Source organism: Plenodomus lingam, assembly GCF_022343315.1.
Source record: "Plenodomus lingam strain CAN1 chromosome Unknown contig_17, whole genome shotgun sequence".
NCBI lineage: Eukaryota > Fungi > Ascomycota > Dothideomycetes > Pleosporales > Leptosphaeriaceae > Plenodomus > Plenodomus lingam.
In genome coordinates, this window is record NW_027093934.1 from 894,595 (window position 1) to 907,341 (window position 12,747).

General features: G+C 49.2%; 5 protein-coding genes across 5 annotated transcripts; 1 reads left to right on the plus strand and 4 right to left on the minus strand.

Annotated features, from left to right (window-relative positions):
• Nucleotides 1-398: 398 nt before the first annotated feature.
• IAQ61_003293 (uncharacterized protein) lies at nt 399-1,658 on the minus strand (the record flags this gene model as incomplete). Its single annotated transcript, XM_003844896.2, has 2 exons — nt 399-1,322; nt 1,383-1,658. The coding sequence occupies 2 exons, from the start codon at nt 1,656-1,658 to the stop codon at nt 399-401; spliced, it is 1,200 nt and encodes a 399-aa protein (XP_003844944.2).
• A 655-nt stretch (nt 1,659-2,313) lies between these two features.
• On the minus strand, nt 2,314-3,773 carry IAQ61_003294 (uncharacterized protein). Its single transcript, XM_003844897.2, has 4 exons — nt 3,069-3,773; nt 2,858-3,014; nt 2,495-2,805; nt 2,314-2,443 (listed from the first exon to the last, which is right to left on the minus strand). Exons 1-3 carry the CDS (start codon nt 3,476-3,478, stop codon nt 2,620-2,622), a joined length of 753 nt encoding a protein of 250 aa, XP_003844945.1. The 5' UTR covers nt 3,479-3,773; the 3' UTR covers nt 2,314-2,443; nt 2,495-2,619.
• A 756-nt stretch (nt 3,774-4,529) lies between these two features.
• Nucleotides 4,530-6,524, minus strand: IAQ61_003295 (uncharacterized protein; the record flags this gene model as incomplete). Its single annotated transcript, XM_003844898.2, has 3 exons — nt 4,530-4,594; nt 4,654-6,118; nt 6,171-6,524. 3 exons carry the CDS (start codon nt 6,522-6,524, stop codon nt 4,530-4,532), a joined length of 1,884 nt encoding a protein of 627 aa, XP_003844946.2.
• An 855-nt stretch (nt 6,525-7,379) lies between these two features.
• IAQ61_003296 (uncharacterized protein) lies at nt 7,380-9,937 on the plus strand. The gene is made up of 3 exons (XM_066095923.1): nt 7,380-7,766; nt 7,823-9,260; nt 9,316-9,937. Exons 1-3 carry the CDS (start codon nt 7,705-7,707, stop codon nt 9,646-9,648), a joined length of 1,833 nt encoding a protein of 610 aa, XP_065954168.1. The 5' UTR covers nt 7,380-7,704; the 3' UTR covers nt 9,649-9,937.
• Nucleotides 9,938-10,457: 520 nt separating this feature from the next.
• Nucleotides 10,458-12,591, minus strand: IAQ61_003297 (uncharacterized protein). Its single transcript, XM_003844900.2, has 5 exons — nt 12,238-12,591; nt 12,015-12,188; nt 11,734-11,957; nt 11,148-11,687; nt 10,458-11,100 (listed from the first exon to the last, which is right to left on the minus strand). The coding sequence occupies exons 1-5, from the start codon at nt 12,389-12,391 to the stop codon at nt 10,612-10,614; spliced, it is 1,581 nt and encodes a 526-aa protein (XP_003844948.1). The 5' UTR covers nt 12,392-12,591; the 3' UTR covers nt 10,458-10,611.
• Between the last annotated feature and the right edge of the window lie 156 nt (nt 12,592-12,747).

The window sequence follows — 12,747 nt, forward strand, 5'->3', positions numbered from 1 at the left end:
AGATGGGTGTTATGAAGGACAATGCATATGTGTCATAATCACCGAGTCCTAGCACCTATTAGTGACTTCTGCAACAGCAATAGCTCTTATGATAGTTCTCATCCCAACATTATATTACCATATCTTCATGGCATGCCTTAGCAGCTAGGTTGAAGGAGGCAGGCGACAATCTGTGAGAAGTCTCCGCAGAAATATCTGGTTTGGGCTGCATTTCGAGTCATAGGACCGCAGGGATATATTTTCGCTGGTTTAGAGATATCTACTGCACCAGAAAGTCCAGCCTCAGGCCCTAGAGTTTCCAAGAAATTGGGTAGAGCCTCTCATACTTATATCCAATTAAGATTGTAAAGTATCGAACATCAGGGGCCGCACTCTCATTTTCTCCGATATTATGTGGGTTATGGCTTATCCAGAGCCTTACCACTTTTGTTCAGTATTCCTGACGTACTACAAGGTTCATCATACTCATACCAAACGCCTTTGATCCGTCGATTGAGCTTTCTTGGGCCTGGACTCATACGCTTGGAAAGTGCAGGTGATGGAAATGTGGCATTGGCTGACTGCAAACTGGCCATATCTGAGATTGCGGTCATATTGACGTGTGAAACCGAATTGCTCAGCTTCTCAACACTTCGCATCATATTTTCGCACGTCTGTGAAAGCTTTTCTTGGTTGTTGGAAAGCGTTATCAACTTGGATATGGTAGTGTTCAGAATGTCTCTGGTCTCTTCTTGGGCCTTGCGCGTCTGGTCCTGCGACTTCTTTGTCTGCTCGTGAGATTGGAAGGAGGTGTTGGAAAGGGCGATATAGTGTGAAGCATTCTGATCAACAAGTGATTGGAGCTTTAGCTGGGCATCACCGATGGCCTTTATTTGGGAACTGTTGGCTTCATTAATCTCCTGCATGTGCTCAAGCCCCGCCGACTGTGCCACCGAAAGGGCATGTATTTGTTCAGCGTTCTTTTCCACGATGCCCGTCAACCTCTCAAGTTTCTCCGCGAGGTCGACAAGCGCAAACGTGGCGGAATTTTCCGAGCTTGATCTTTGAGGACCCGGGGCTAGGCAGGAATTGGCGGCCTGTGACGGAATGACGGCCGGTGGAAATCCAACGCCATCTTGTGAGGTGTAGAACCACATGTTGCGAATCTCGTAGAACTTGGAGTCGCTTCGCATCGTGTCTAGATGTGCACCGCATATGACAAAGAGCTGTGGACTCAGTCGTGCAGATTCTGCACACTCGCGCTCAACAAGAGTCCACCATCGCGAGCAGATGTTCCGCGAGGCAAAAGTGAGGATACATGGAGGTAAGCTGGGAAGGTCGCACTACCACACTATGTCAGTGTAAGCGCCCCTCACTACAGGTCTGGCAACGGAAAGGCATACCCTCAAGGCATAAGCATAGAATAAACTTCCCCCGTCATTGTCTTCTTTGGATTCTACTAGCCCCGGCTCCTCGCGGTTCCTGGGCTTCAGTGGAGAGCTTCCTGGAGGTAAACTTCGTTGACTGTCGCTGTTCATGATCAGTCCAGTAGCTAAAGAGACGCTGGGTTTATTGCGGAGTTGCAAATGCCTGCGATCTGGAGAGGTTTGTCGCCGGTTGTGTATACGCTTTTCCAGGAGTGGTGCACAGGTGTCAATTAGCGCTGCAAAGTCTGGCATGCTATGCGGTCGAGACATCATTGGGATACAGTGTAGAGCAAAAGAGAGATTGCACAAAAGACGGGAAAGATTGAAATACTGGCTAAGATTCGCAAGAGATGATATCACGCGACAAAAGTGTCTCGCAAGTAGATATAAGGTGGCTGCGGATAAGATTTGCGACCCGTGCTGCATCGATATGAACTGGTAACAATCCCAGTCAATGACCTCACCCGTTTCATCAACGACTGGGGTACGAAGGCGCCCCCGACTCGACAGGATGAAAGCTTGGAACGTCTTTTTTTGTGATACACTCCGACTGTTCGTAAGATGAGAATACCGTGTGTGGTTCTACTGGATGTATTCGCCGTGTCCTCTCAAGATGTTGTGCGGCGTGTTGCTGGCCGACCAAAGAATTACACACCATCTGGCATGGGGTTGTCCTTGGCATAGTCGCATACACCTCAGAGCTTTTACTAACCTGCTCTCTCGGAAAAGAAGTATGGCATAATCTGGCCGCAAACCATTGTTGCAGTTCGCGACGTACTGGAGTGTGATGAGGGTGGAGACAAGGAACGGGAGGGGATCAACAAAGCAAATCCAAGCTTGTTGTGACGTCACGCACGTGTGCCCGCGTCACCCTCGTGCTGGACAATGATCTAGTAAGAACTTTGAAGGCTATAGGTAATAGGTAATTTCTCGTCTATACGAAAGGTGTATAGTCTAGCTATCTAATAAATAACACAGTACCTTCTCAGGTCTAGTACAGCAAAATGCATAGGCTAAGGAAGAATAGGATTTCTGGTCTTCGCATCGTGAGAAACTCGCCTGTGGGGTACATCAGCTGGGGTATTTACCTACGATGACAAAGTGCGAAGTGTTAGACGCGAGAAAAATAGTCAATTTGCTACGAAAAATAAGCTTTTCTTAGGTCTAATTTCATGACCTCTATGGTATTGTGGTGTTAGCCTGCTCAGCTCATCTACCATGGTGGGTCTTCGCCAGCATACTGGTTGAGACCCTCAGCCTTCTCCCAGCCAGGCACATGGACATCCAAGAACTTTCCAGTGTCTTCGCTTGTAACGCGAAAGACGATGTCACAGACAGCCTTCGACCCTTGTTCGACGGTCAAATCAGCTGTTGGGCCCCCAAGGTCAGTCTGGACCCACTATAGACAAGCAGTCAGCAGTGATTTACAGACCATCAAGATCGTGACTTACACCTGGAGATACGGCAACAAAGGTGAACCCATCGCCGGCGAAGGCCAGACTGTATTGAACAGTGAGCATATTCAGAGCTGCCTTGGCAACCTTGTACGCAGGCACGGGGAAGATGCTGAATTTAGCTGCCGTTGCGATGGAGCCCAATGTCGTCGATCTGTAGTGGTGTCAATTAGATGCTGCATTTTGTGGCAGCAACTGGATGCAATACATGTTGATAACCTTCTTCAAGCTTCCTTTCTTCAGCAGTGGCAGCAAGGCGGCAGTGACGTAGTGAACGCCGGTGACGTTGATCTTGAATGTATCATCGAGATCGTTCATGTTCTCAATGCCATCCAGTGTGAAGGGCATGAGCCCGGCATTGTTGATGAGGACGTCAAGGCCTTTGCCAGCTAGCGATTTCTCCACTTGCTCCGCAGCCTTCTTTGCTGAGTCCTGGGACGTCACTTCCAAAGGTACAAACTCGACTTTGCCGTTGCTCTCTGCAACCAGCTTCTTGATACCATCAGACTCACTGCGAGCGGTTGCGAACACTTTGCTGACGTCTGATTTAGAAGCCAGCAGGCTGGCAATGCCGAGGCCCAGGCCGCGTGAGGAGCCCGTGATGAGGTATGTAGACATTGTGTTGTGATGATTGATGAGGGGCGTTAGTCAAGCGTGAACACTGTGAGATGATGTAGACAGAAGACGAGGCTTGGGAGATGCTCGATCACAGATCAAAGTATTTAGGGAGAACATGGACGGATGACATCTGCACACTGATCTTTCTTGCTTACAAATTCGTTTTTTGAGGAGTCGCTTTGATTCAACCCGCGCTTGCCCAACACGAGCACATGCACAGTGGACGCCTGCTGTCTGCCTGGCTGATGCGAGCTGGTTCTTTGTGTCACTGAAGCTGTGCCGCTCGCAAGCTTGGCAATGAGACTTGCATTACCTACCGTACCCAGACTCGGCATAGCGGCAGCATGCACCCATAGCCCTCGCTCTAGAGTACCACAATGCGTGTCCCAAGCATGATTGTGAGCCGGAACCTTCTGCCCGCGTAAGAGTTACCGATAATGTTACCGTAGTTCCCGTACTCGCCCCTCCAACGTGCAGGGCTTGGCGGGTGCTTATTTACACCCGTCCTCATCCCGAAAACGCTTACATGATCTGACAGCCCACCGCCGTAACAAGCAATCCGGTCAGACCATCTACCGGTGTATATCTCCAATGTGTTCCACAACAGCTCCTACTCGCCGTCATATTGGACAGCCTTCTCAATGTCGCGTTTGCGGATCTCCATTTTAGCCACACAATCGATAATCCTACATCCTGCCCCCACATCGTAGGATGTAAGCCACAAGCCATGGCAGGTTTTCATCTGATTCTGGACAACATAGGTAATAGCTGATGACAAATGTGTTGACCCATCACCCCGTGGCCTGGTAATGGGAGACGATGGACTTCAAGCCCACATGTAGATTTTTGTGTACTTGGCATCTCCACATGGCCATCTCATCAGAACTAAGTCAGAGACCAGATTCAGTTTTGATAATATTTACGATCCAATAAATCTGCCCCGTGAAGTGCTCACGAGAAACCATCAAAAATTTGTACAAGACGTTGCGATACCAACTTCAAACGATGAACACCTACCATACCTTGAATGCCAAGTCTTCCTGTCCGTCCCTTACCATTTCTCCGAGCGATCCAAGCCCTTGAGTATATCATCTGCAATCTTCTCAGCCAATGCATCTAGAGAAAGAGTTAGTAAACTACCAGTAACAGCTATTCAGCTTCGCTGATGCACTCACAGATTGTTGCTACAGGATGACCTGGAGGCAGCAGCGGAAAAGCAGCAGCATCGACAACGCGCAGCCCGTGGACGCCCAGAACGCGTGCTTTGTTGTCTACCACTGCATTGCTGTCGTTTGATCGGCCCATGGCGCATGTGCAGGCAGCGTGGTAGACAGTGCTCATCGTCTGGCGAATCACGTGCAAGATGTCCTCGTCGCTGGTGACATTTGCACCGGGGAAGTACTCGGGACCAATGAGCACCGGCTGCATAGTGCTGGTGGCAAACATCTCCCGCACTCGCTTGTAGCCCGCCACCACAAGCGCGCGATCAGCTTCGTGACTTAACCAGCGTGGGTCTATCACCGGTGCGTCGACCATGTCTGCCGATCGAATACCGACAGTCCCTCTCGAAAGCGGTGCGACCAGTGCTGTTGATACGGTGGCGTAGTTGAAGCCATCAGTCGGGGCGTCGCGCGCGTAGTTTTCCTGATATCCAAGAAATCCGCTCATCGAAAGGTACTCGACTTCTGGCCAGTCACTGGGGAAGCTGGCATTGAGCATGGCAAGCGTGTTGTTGGAGAATGATGAACGCAGCTTTGCAGGAATCTTCTCCCATGCGAGGAAGTCGCCTCCTGAGTTGGTCAAGATCCCTTCTTGTTTCTCGTTGTAGAGCCGCTCAGCCTCAGCTAAGACGGCAGGATCCCCAAGTGAACTTGACGTAATGACGTTGACGCGATACGAAGGTCCCATGATGACATGGTCCCACATGTTCTGGCCAACACCAGGACGGTCTGCAACGATCGGGATGCCATGTTCCTCAAGCGCAGCCTTGGGGCCGACACCAGATACCATTAGCAATTGCGGGGATTGAAAGGCCCCAGCCGAGACGATGACTTCTTTCCTAGCCGAGAGCACATAGGGAACATGGCCATCCGACTTCAGCAATACTCCCGTCGCTCTTTTCTTTGAGTCGAAGAGTATTCTCTTCGCCAAGGTAGATTGAAAGACCATGAGGCCAGTCTTACTGAGAGCAGGTTGGAGATAAGCCGTCTCTGATGACTCGCGCGTTTGAAGAGTAGCATCAATGTTTTCAAGGACATACGAAGACCCAGCCAAGGTTCCGCTGGTGAATCCTTGCTGGGGGTGAATGCCAATATCTGCGAGGCCTCTTTGGACCCAGGAAGACATGGCATTGGCGTAATTGGAGAAGGTGATTGACAGTGGCCCGGTACCATTGCCGAGAGTCTTGATGTCAACTTCAGCCGAGGCGTTGAGTGCTCGACTTCCTTTAGGTTCCGTGAAGTTTAGGGATTTTTCGAAATAAGGGCCAAAATTGTCAAAGGTGTAGCTCTCATCGCCAACCATATCCGCCCACATTTTGTACGTGCCCGTGGTCCCTCGATGATAGGCCATGTAGTTTCGCGCAGTGCATCCTCCCAAAGTCTTGCCGCGGGCATAGTGAACTTTAGCATTCAGCATTTCCTGTCACTGTCAGACTCCGTGTGGAAAGTCGAATATATCTGTCACAATATACCTTCTGCGGCTCAGTAACAAATCCCCAGTCTACACGGTTGACGTCGTTGGGGTCTTTGCCGGACCAAGAGGTATCGTATGCTGGAATTTGGCTGAGATTTCCGTTCTCTATTTCATAGAAGCTTCCTGCTTCAACCACAGCCACCGACACGGCGGGGTCTTCTGCCAGCCGTGCTGCTACGGTCAAGCCGGAATTTCCACCGCCAATCACAACATAATCATAGGTTGCATTCCTAGGGACTCCAAAAGACGATCCCAATAGCTTCCGAGCGACGAGATGATCGCGACGTACAGTCGGTGCACATCGGACCAGCGTCACGAAGAGGGCCAACGAGGTAATAGCTGAGAGAAGCATTGGATTTCGAGGTATAAGATGTTACTGTCTAGATTCATCTTTTCGTGCGAGTCTCATTTGCATGTTATACATTGTTGGACATCAATCTCGCCGACCAACTCGGTCGCCGCAGTCGTCCAATACTGCCTTGTCTGTTTCATTTCTGAATTTCATATCTACTATGCCCAGGATCACATGGCACAAAGCGCCCAAACACCTTCATGTCAGTCCTATATTAGGGATCCGATGTGTGCCACACGACAAAAAGAACCATACATGTTCAAAGCGTCGTTGACCAAGCTTCCGTCTTTCCACGCCATACGCTGAGAATCATGGATATTTTTGCACAAGTTCAAATAGTCCAGAAGCTTGGTGGCGCGTCCATAGGATTCCCGTGGGGCCAAGACACCCGTGTTGTGAGACTGAGAGGCTCAGTCTGTATAGCTGACTCAAGAGGACTTGCAAGCCACAACTTGCCTTAGGCCTATGCCTCGGCGTTGTAATTGTCAAGACTCTATTTCAGAGATAACTCGACTTGAAAGAGGCATCAGTATTTTCGGGCGCTGCCATCTGGCCCGAATATCACGGCCGAGCTTTTGCACTGGCTGCTGAGTCAGGTCATTTGGCCTTAGGGGTGGCTTTTCCTGCACCGTGCCACAAATATGCAGCAGATCAAACAGCCTGCAGGTGTCCTCGGTTATCGTGTAAAATTCTGAGCATTGACCGTAGCTCAAGTCGAACGATGCGATGCAACCATGACTGCTTCCCATGGTACATGATGCTCACCTCCTTGGGCGGCCTGAAAACTTGAGCCAATGAGACGTTGCAAAAACTGCTATTTCCCTTGTCATGCTTGACGGGCTGGAACATCTGGGCATCAGCCGCATGTAAGTCGCCGCATTCCCAGAATCCACACTTGGTCATTCACCATACTACCTCACCGACACCAGAGATCACACTCTAGCCCAAACTGCCCAGAATGAGGGACTAGGAAATCGGTGTCGCTGGCTCTACGCATGGTGACTATAGAATGGACATAGAGCTAAGGATCTCATTCCCTGATTCAAGCCACGCTCATGTACTATTGGAACGGTCTATCTGCCTAGTATCACATTTGCACTCTCTCTACGCACTCGTTTCAAGATTTCAAGTTTTAGATCAAGGTTACAAAATTTCCGATCGTTGGTAGCTGAGTGGAACTATGAAGCGCCTCGCTCTCCGACACTGTTTCATATCTCTACTATTGACTAATGTTTGGGCGAAGTATTCCTCACCCAACACCTTTCGATCCCAATGTGTTACTGACAACGTAGCCGCAGGGAACTTGGCCAGCCTCTCCCGCAACATGTAACTAACGGAAATTCGACTTGGGGAACTTTAAACTGTCCAACTTTTCCCGATTTCTTGACGTCAAATCCTCTCCCTGCTGGGTTTCCTTGGGGCAATAGAAGTGGCTTGGAAAATGACCCTTATACAAACCTTCCCGATACTGGCGTTACTCGCTACTACGACTTTACTGTAGCACGGAAATGGCTTTCTCCAGATGGATACAATAAGAGTAGCATTGTCGTTAATGGGGAATTTCCTGGCCCCGCAATCGAAGCAAACTGGGGGGATTGGGTCGAAGTCCGCGTCCACAACCAGATTACCGGACCTCCTGAAGGGACAGGGATCCACTGGCATGGAATCTTACAACGAGGCTCCCCGTGGTACGATGGTGTCCCTGGAATATCGCAATGCCCCATCGCACCCGGCTCTTCATTCACGTATCGATTTCGTGCCGATGTCTACGGCACATCTTGGTGGCATAGCCATTTCTCGGCTCAGTACACTGCAGGTGTTTTTGGCCCACTCATTATATATGGACCAAAACATGAACCTTACGACGTGGACGTTGGACCAATTTTATTAGGGGACCACTATCACCGCGAGTATTTTGACGTTGTTAAAGACGCAGCTGCGCCCACTGAAGATTTCAACGTCTATGTTCCCTGGAGCGATAATAATCTGATTAATGGGAAGAATCAATATAACTGCTCCATGGCTGCTGAAAACGCTACTTGCCATTCCAACGCTGGGCTTGCCCAGTTCCGCTTCCTCCCCGGAAAGACACACCGACTCCGCTTGATGAATGTAGGTGCTGCCGCCCTCCTGCACTTCAGTATCGACAAACATCGGATGAAAGTTATAGCACATGACTTTGAGCCTGTCATCCCATATGAGACAGAATTCATCACGCTTGGAGCCGCACAACGAACCGATATCCTTGTCACAGCCGATGCCAATCCAGACGAGACCTACTGGATCCGCTCGACTATTTCACTGAATTGCTCAGTCACAAATAACGCAAATTCTTTTGCCGTGCTTTCCTACGAAGGTAACGATCAGATTGAGTTGCCCACGACTAATATAAGTATCGCCGCCGCAGCCGCAAACGAGCAGGCCTTTCTTTGTCAAAACGACGAGCTCAATAGGACGGTCCCCTATTTTCCTCATCCTGTTGATGAACCGGACGTTGTGGAAACCATTCAAGTGGACTTGTATACAAACGCTACAGGTCACCACGTTTGGCACATGAACAACCGCACTCAGCGATCAAACTACCATCGTCCACTATTGCTAGAGGCTGCCCAAGGCAACACAACTATCCCAGATGAATGGAATGTATACAATTTTGGATCTAATCGGACTGTTCGCATTGTATTAAATACGGTATATCAGTCCGCACACCCAATGCATCTGCATGGCCACGCCTTTGTAAGTCCCCTGACTCAACTTCCAAAAACATATATTTACTGTGGCACCCTTATAGCAAGTTCTTGCACAAGGTCCCGGCGCCTGGGACGGCAAAACAATAATCAACCCTGACAATCCTGCTCGACGCGATACACATATGCAACCACGATACGGGCATCTCGTGATTCAATATGAGGCCAACAACCCCGGTGCCTGGAGTTACCATTGTCATGTCGCGTGGCACGCAAGTATGGGGTTGAACATTGCCCTTTTGGAGGGCGGTGACGAGCTTCAAGAAAGCTTTCGCAGTGTGGACGCCATCGTTCCGAAGGTGATGCAGCAGACTTGCAAGGACTGGGAGTTGTGGACCCGGAATAATACCGTTGATCAGATTGATGCGGGTATCTAGACAGACTAGTCAAAATTTTACCAAGACAATTCGATTTGTACATCAATTACATAGTATCCAGGTTTTTGGTGCACGGCCTCTACCCACAGGCTTTCGGTTCCAGGGTGTTGGCCATAAGCGACAGGTAGTATGAATCAACCGCAATACGATACGAGATGCGATCTATGTACTACCCGAGTCCAATAAGCGCCGAAAAGCTTAGGTCTCAATGCATATGCTTAGTCTACCTCCGCACCACGGAACCCTGTCAGACACTTGCAGGGTGGAGTAAGTGAGATGCAAGCTTCAGGCACAGTGAACAATGCAGGTGATTTTTATGTAATATCGCCCATGTTGTATGCATAGTCATGTGAAACTGGAATAGGTAATCCGACGTCTTACTAAGATATCTTGCCCAAAGTGGCTCAAGCCACTCTGCTCGATAGGGATGTCATTATCCTTGCACATTTTTTTGCGCGTCAATGCAAAATTTCTTACCTTTTACGCTGCAGATAGGACTTGCTCGAATCAAACATTCACATTCCGGTCATGTGTGCGTCGCTCAAACCAGGAACAGATTTGCGATGTTCCTTGCTAAGTTGTTATATTAGTTAACACGCAGTGTAACGCGACATCTGCACCTCGAACAGGAATCTGTTTAGTTCAAAGAGGAGTAGTACGGAAATAATGATTGTCTAGTTCCGGTACTGTAAGACTTTAGCAATTGAGCGTCATTTCTTGGGTCTCAAATTAGGTATGGAACGAGAAGCCTTGCTTGATCAATGTTCAGCAAGTGTGGAAACTCAACACAGACCTTATAAAAAGTCACCTACAGATCTGCTTTTGGATCTAGTAAACGGTAAATTCATCTAAAACGGCTGGGCTGCTTATTTCTAGGTACAAGGAAGCAATTGAATAGTGGATACCAATTATCTGATGACCAAATGATAATCCAAATGAATATGCACTGCGATCTCGCATCTCTCACACCGCCGCTGCCACGGTGTCCAGCATGTCTGTGTTTGCGAACCCCTCGATTATGACGGGCCCCGCCGTGTGTACAGCGATCAACGCCCGCAGTTTCGTAATCTGTTCACCGGTCAATGTCTTCGCGCCAGACGGAATGGTGCTCCTTGGTCGCACAATCAGGGTATTCGGGAAATGCGGCTGAAATACTACATCTTTGTCCTCCCAGTCCCACAGAGTGGATTTTTCGCGGAAATAATGCGGGGAAGAAGAGTCATTATCGTCCTCGCGAAACATGGACGTGTGAGTTTCCTGTACGTTCTTCCTGTGCACCGTACTGTAGACCCCAGTAACAGAGAGTGCAATGGAGCTGTGCCAGGGTGTGCGTGGAAACTCGCCAGTGCCAGTGATGATAAGAGGGATAGAGAGCTTCACAGTGCCAGTGGAAGGATGAATGGAGAGCCGCACATAATCCGTGTAACTTGACTGAAGCAACTTCGTGAATGACTGCGCCGTGTAAGTTACTGACTATGGATACACAAAGTATTTCTTACCTCAGCTCTGATCATCATGTTGATCGCCACTTTCTTGACACACTTCCGATACTTTTGACCGCTCGTAGCGGTCGTCGCTATATGACTGTATCGGAGATCGGATTCTAGAAAGCGGATGAAGCCACAATACGTGAGAAGCGTATCGCTGTCTTCACGCATCATTGCCCGTACCTCGTCTTCAGTGCGGCCATAGCTAGCCATAAGGTGATCCCGGCATCGCTGTGCAAGTGAGATGTATAGCTCCCAGTCCAGTTTGCGTCCTGCGGTATAGCCTAGGATGTCCATCACACGTAGTAAGCGGATGTTCTGGTCGAAACCGCATTCTTGTGTGATCTGAAAGAGTCGTTCGCTGTATGTCCAAGTTTCGAGGTCAGGAATCCCGACAACGTCGTCGAAGACTAGGCCATCTGTCGCAAGCCAGACCTGACCGCCCATCGGATATACAGTACGAATGTCTTCGCACATCTGATTGAGACGGGCGAGGGCTAGCTCCTCACCAAGGTCCGGCAAGACCCCAGTGACTTTGTCGACCTTGTTGATCTATCTTCATGTTAGACGAAACTTTAAACAGGCTGGAACGACTTACACTCTTCCAGGGAAATGCTGGAAGAATCATCTTCACAGGTTCACCCTTTTCAAGCTGTGACATCACCTTTTCCATGAATAGGGGTTTACCAATCCACTCGGGCAGGTGCTCTTCCTCGCTCTTTGGGGCAATGTGCTGCCCGTACCGCTGAATGACATCCAGGATTTTGCTGGCGAGCTGCTCGATTTCTTTTGTATCAAGCTCGAGGCTCGGCGTGGCATAACCTTGGAAATCGAGGTGAGTTACAGGCATCGATATTATGGCTTACGTTGAGGACATACCAGAGTCATTCTGAATTTCCTCCACTGTATGCTGCTTAACCTTGCTAAAGGCACAGTTACGGTTGATACTGGCGACCCCTTTGATCTCCATGGTAGTGATTTCGTGATGTTTTAGGTCACCATTTGAGACAGCACTCCTGCTAGGAAGTGCTTCTAACGCTGGCTTTGGAGATGCTACACTGAATTTAGAGAGGCGAAGTGCCGAGCCATAATGGATGCGTACCGGAGACAGAAGAACGTCCTTCAACGTTGCGGTGATCTGTGATTGCGATTTTATCATTGCCTTCATGAGATGTATGAATGGATGATTGAATGCGAGCGGCCCCGTCAAGATAGACTTTGAGCATCTGCTGAACAGAGAGCATACGTGCTTCCATGGTCAATATGGGTTGATAGAAACTTCGAGTTAACAGGTTGTTCTTGAGTGAGTTTGCAAAGATCCCGAAAAGATACGGCGAAAAGATCTACTTTAAAAGGGTCAAGGTCATCACAGTCTCTGACTGCCGCTGAAGTACAGGTCATCAACCTCAGTTTCGAAACATTACGTGAATCCATGTGTGGCCCCCTGCCTTGAGAGATTTGCACATGGCCCCCTCTCATAATGATAAGATTCAGGGCGTGATGTCCAGCGCAGCTCGTCACTGGCTCCCTGAAGCAGTCTCGCTTCATCCGAAACATTTTTTAACCGGTGAATAGGACTTCGTGGGTCAGACTTAGTTGCATTGAGACACCG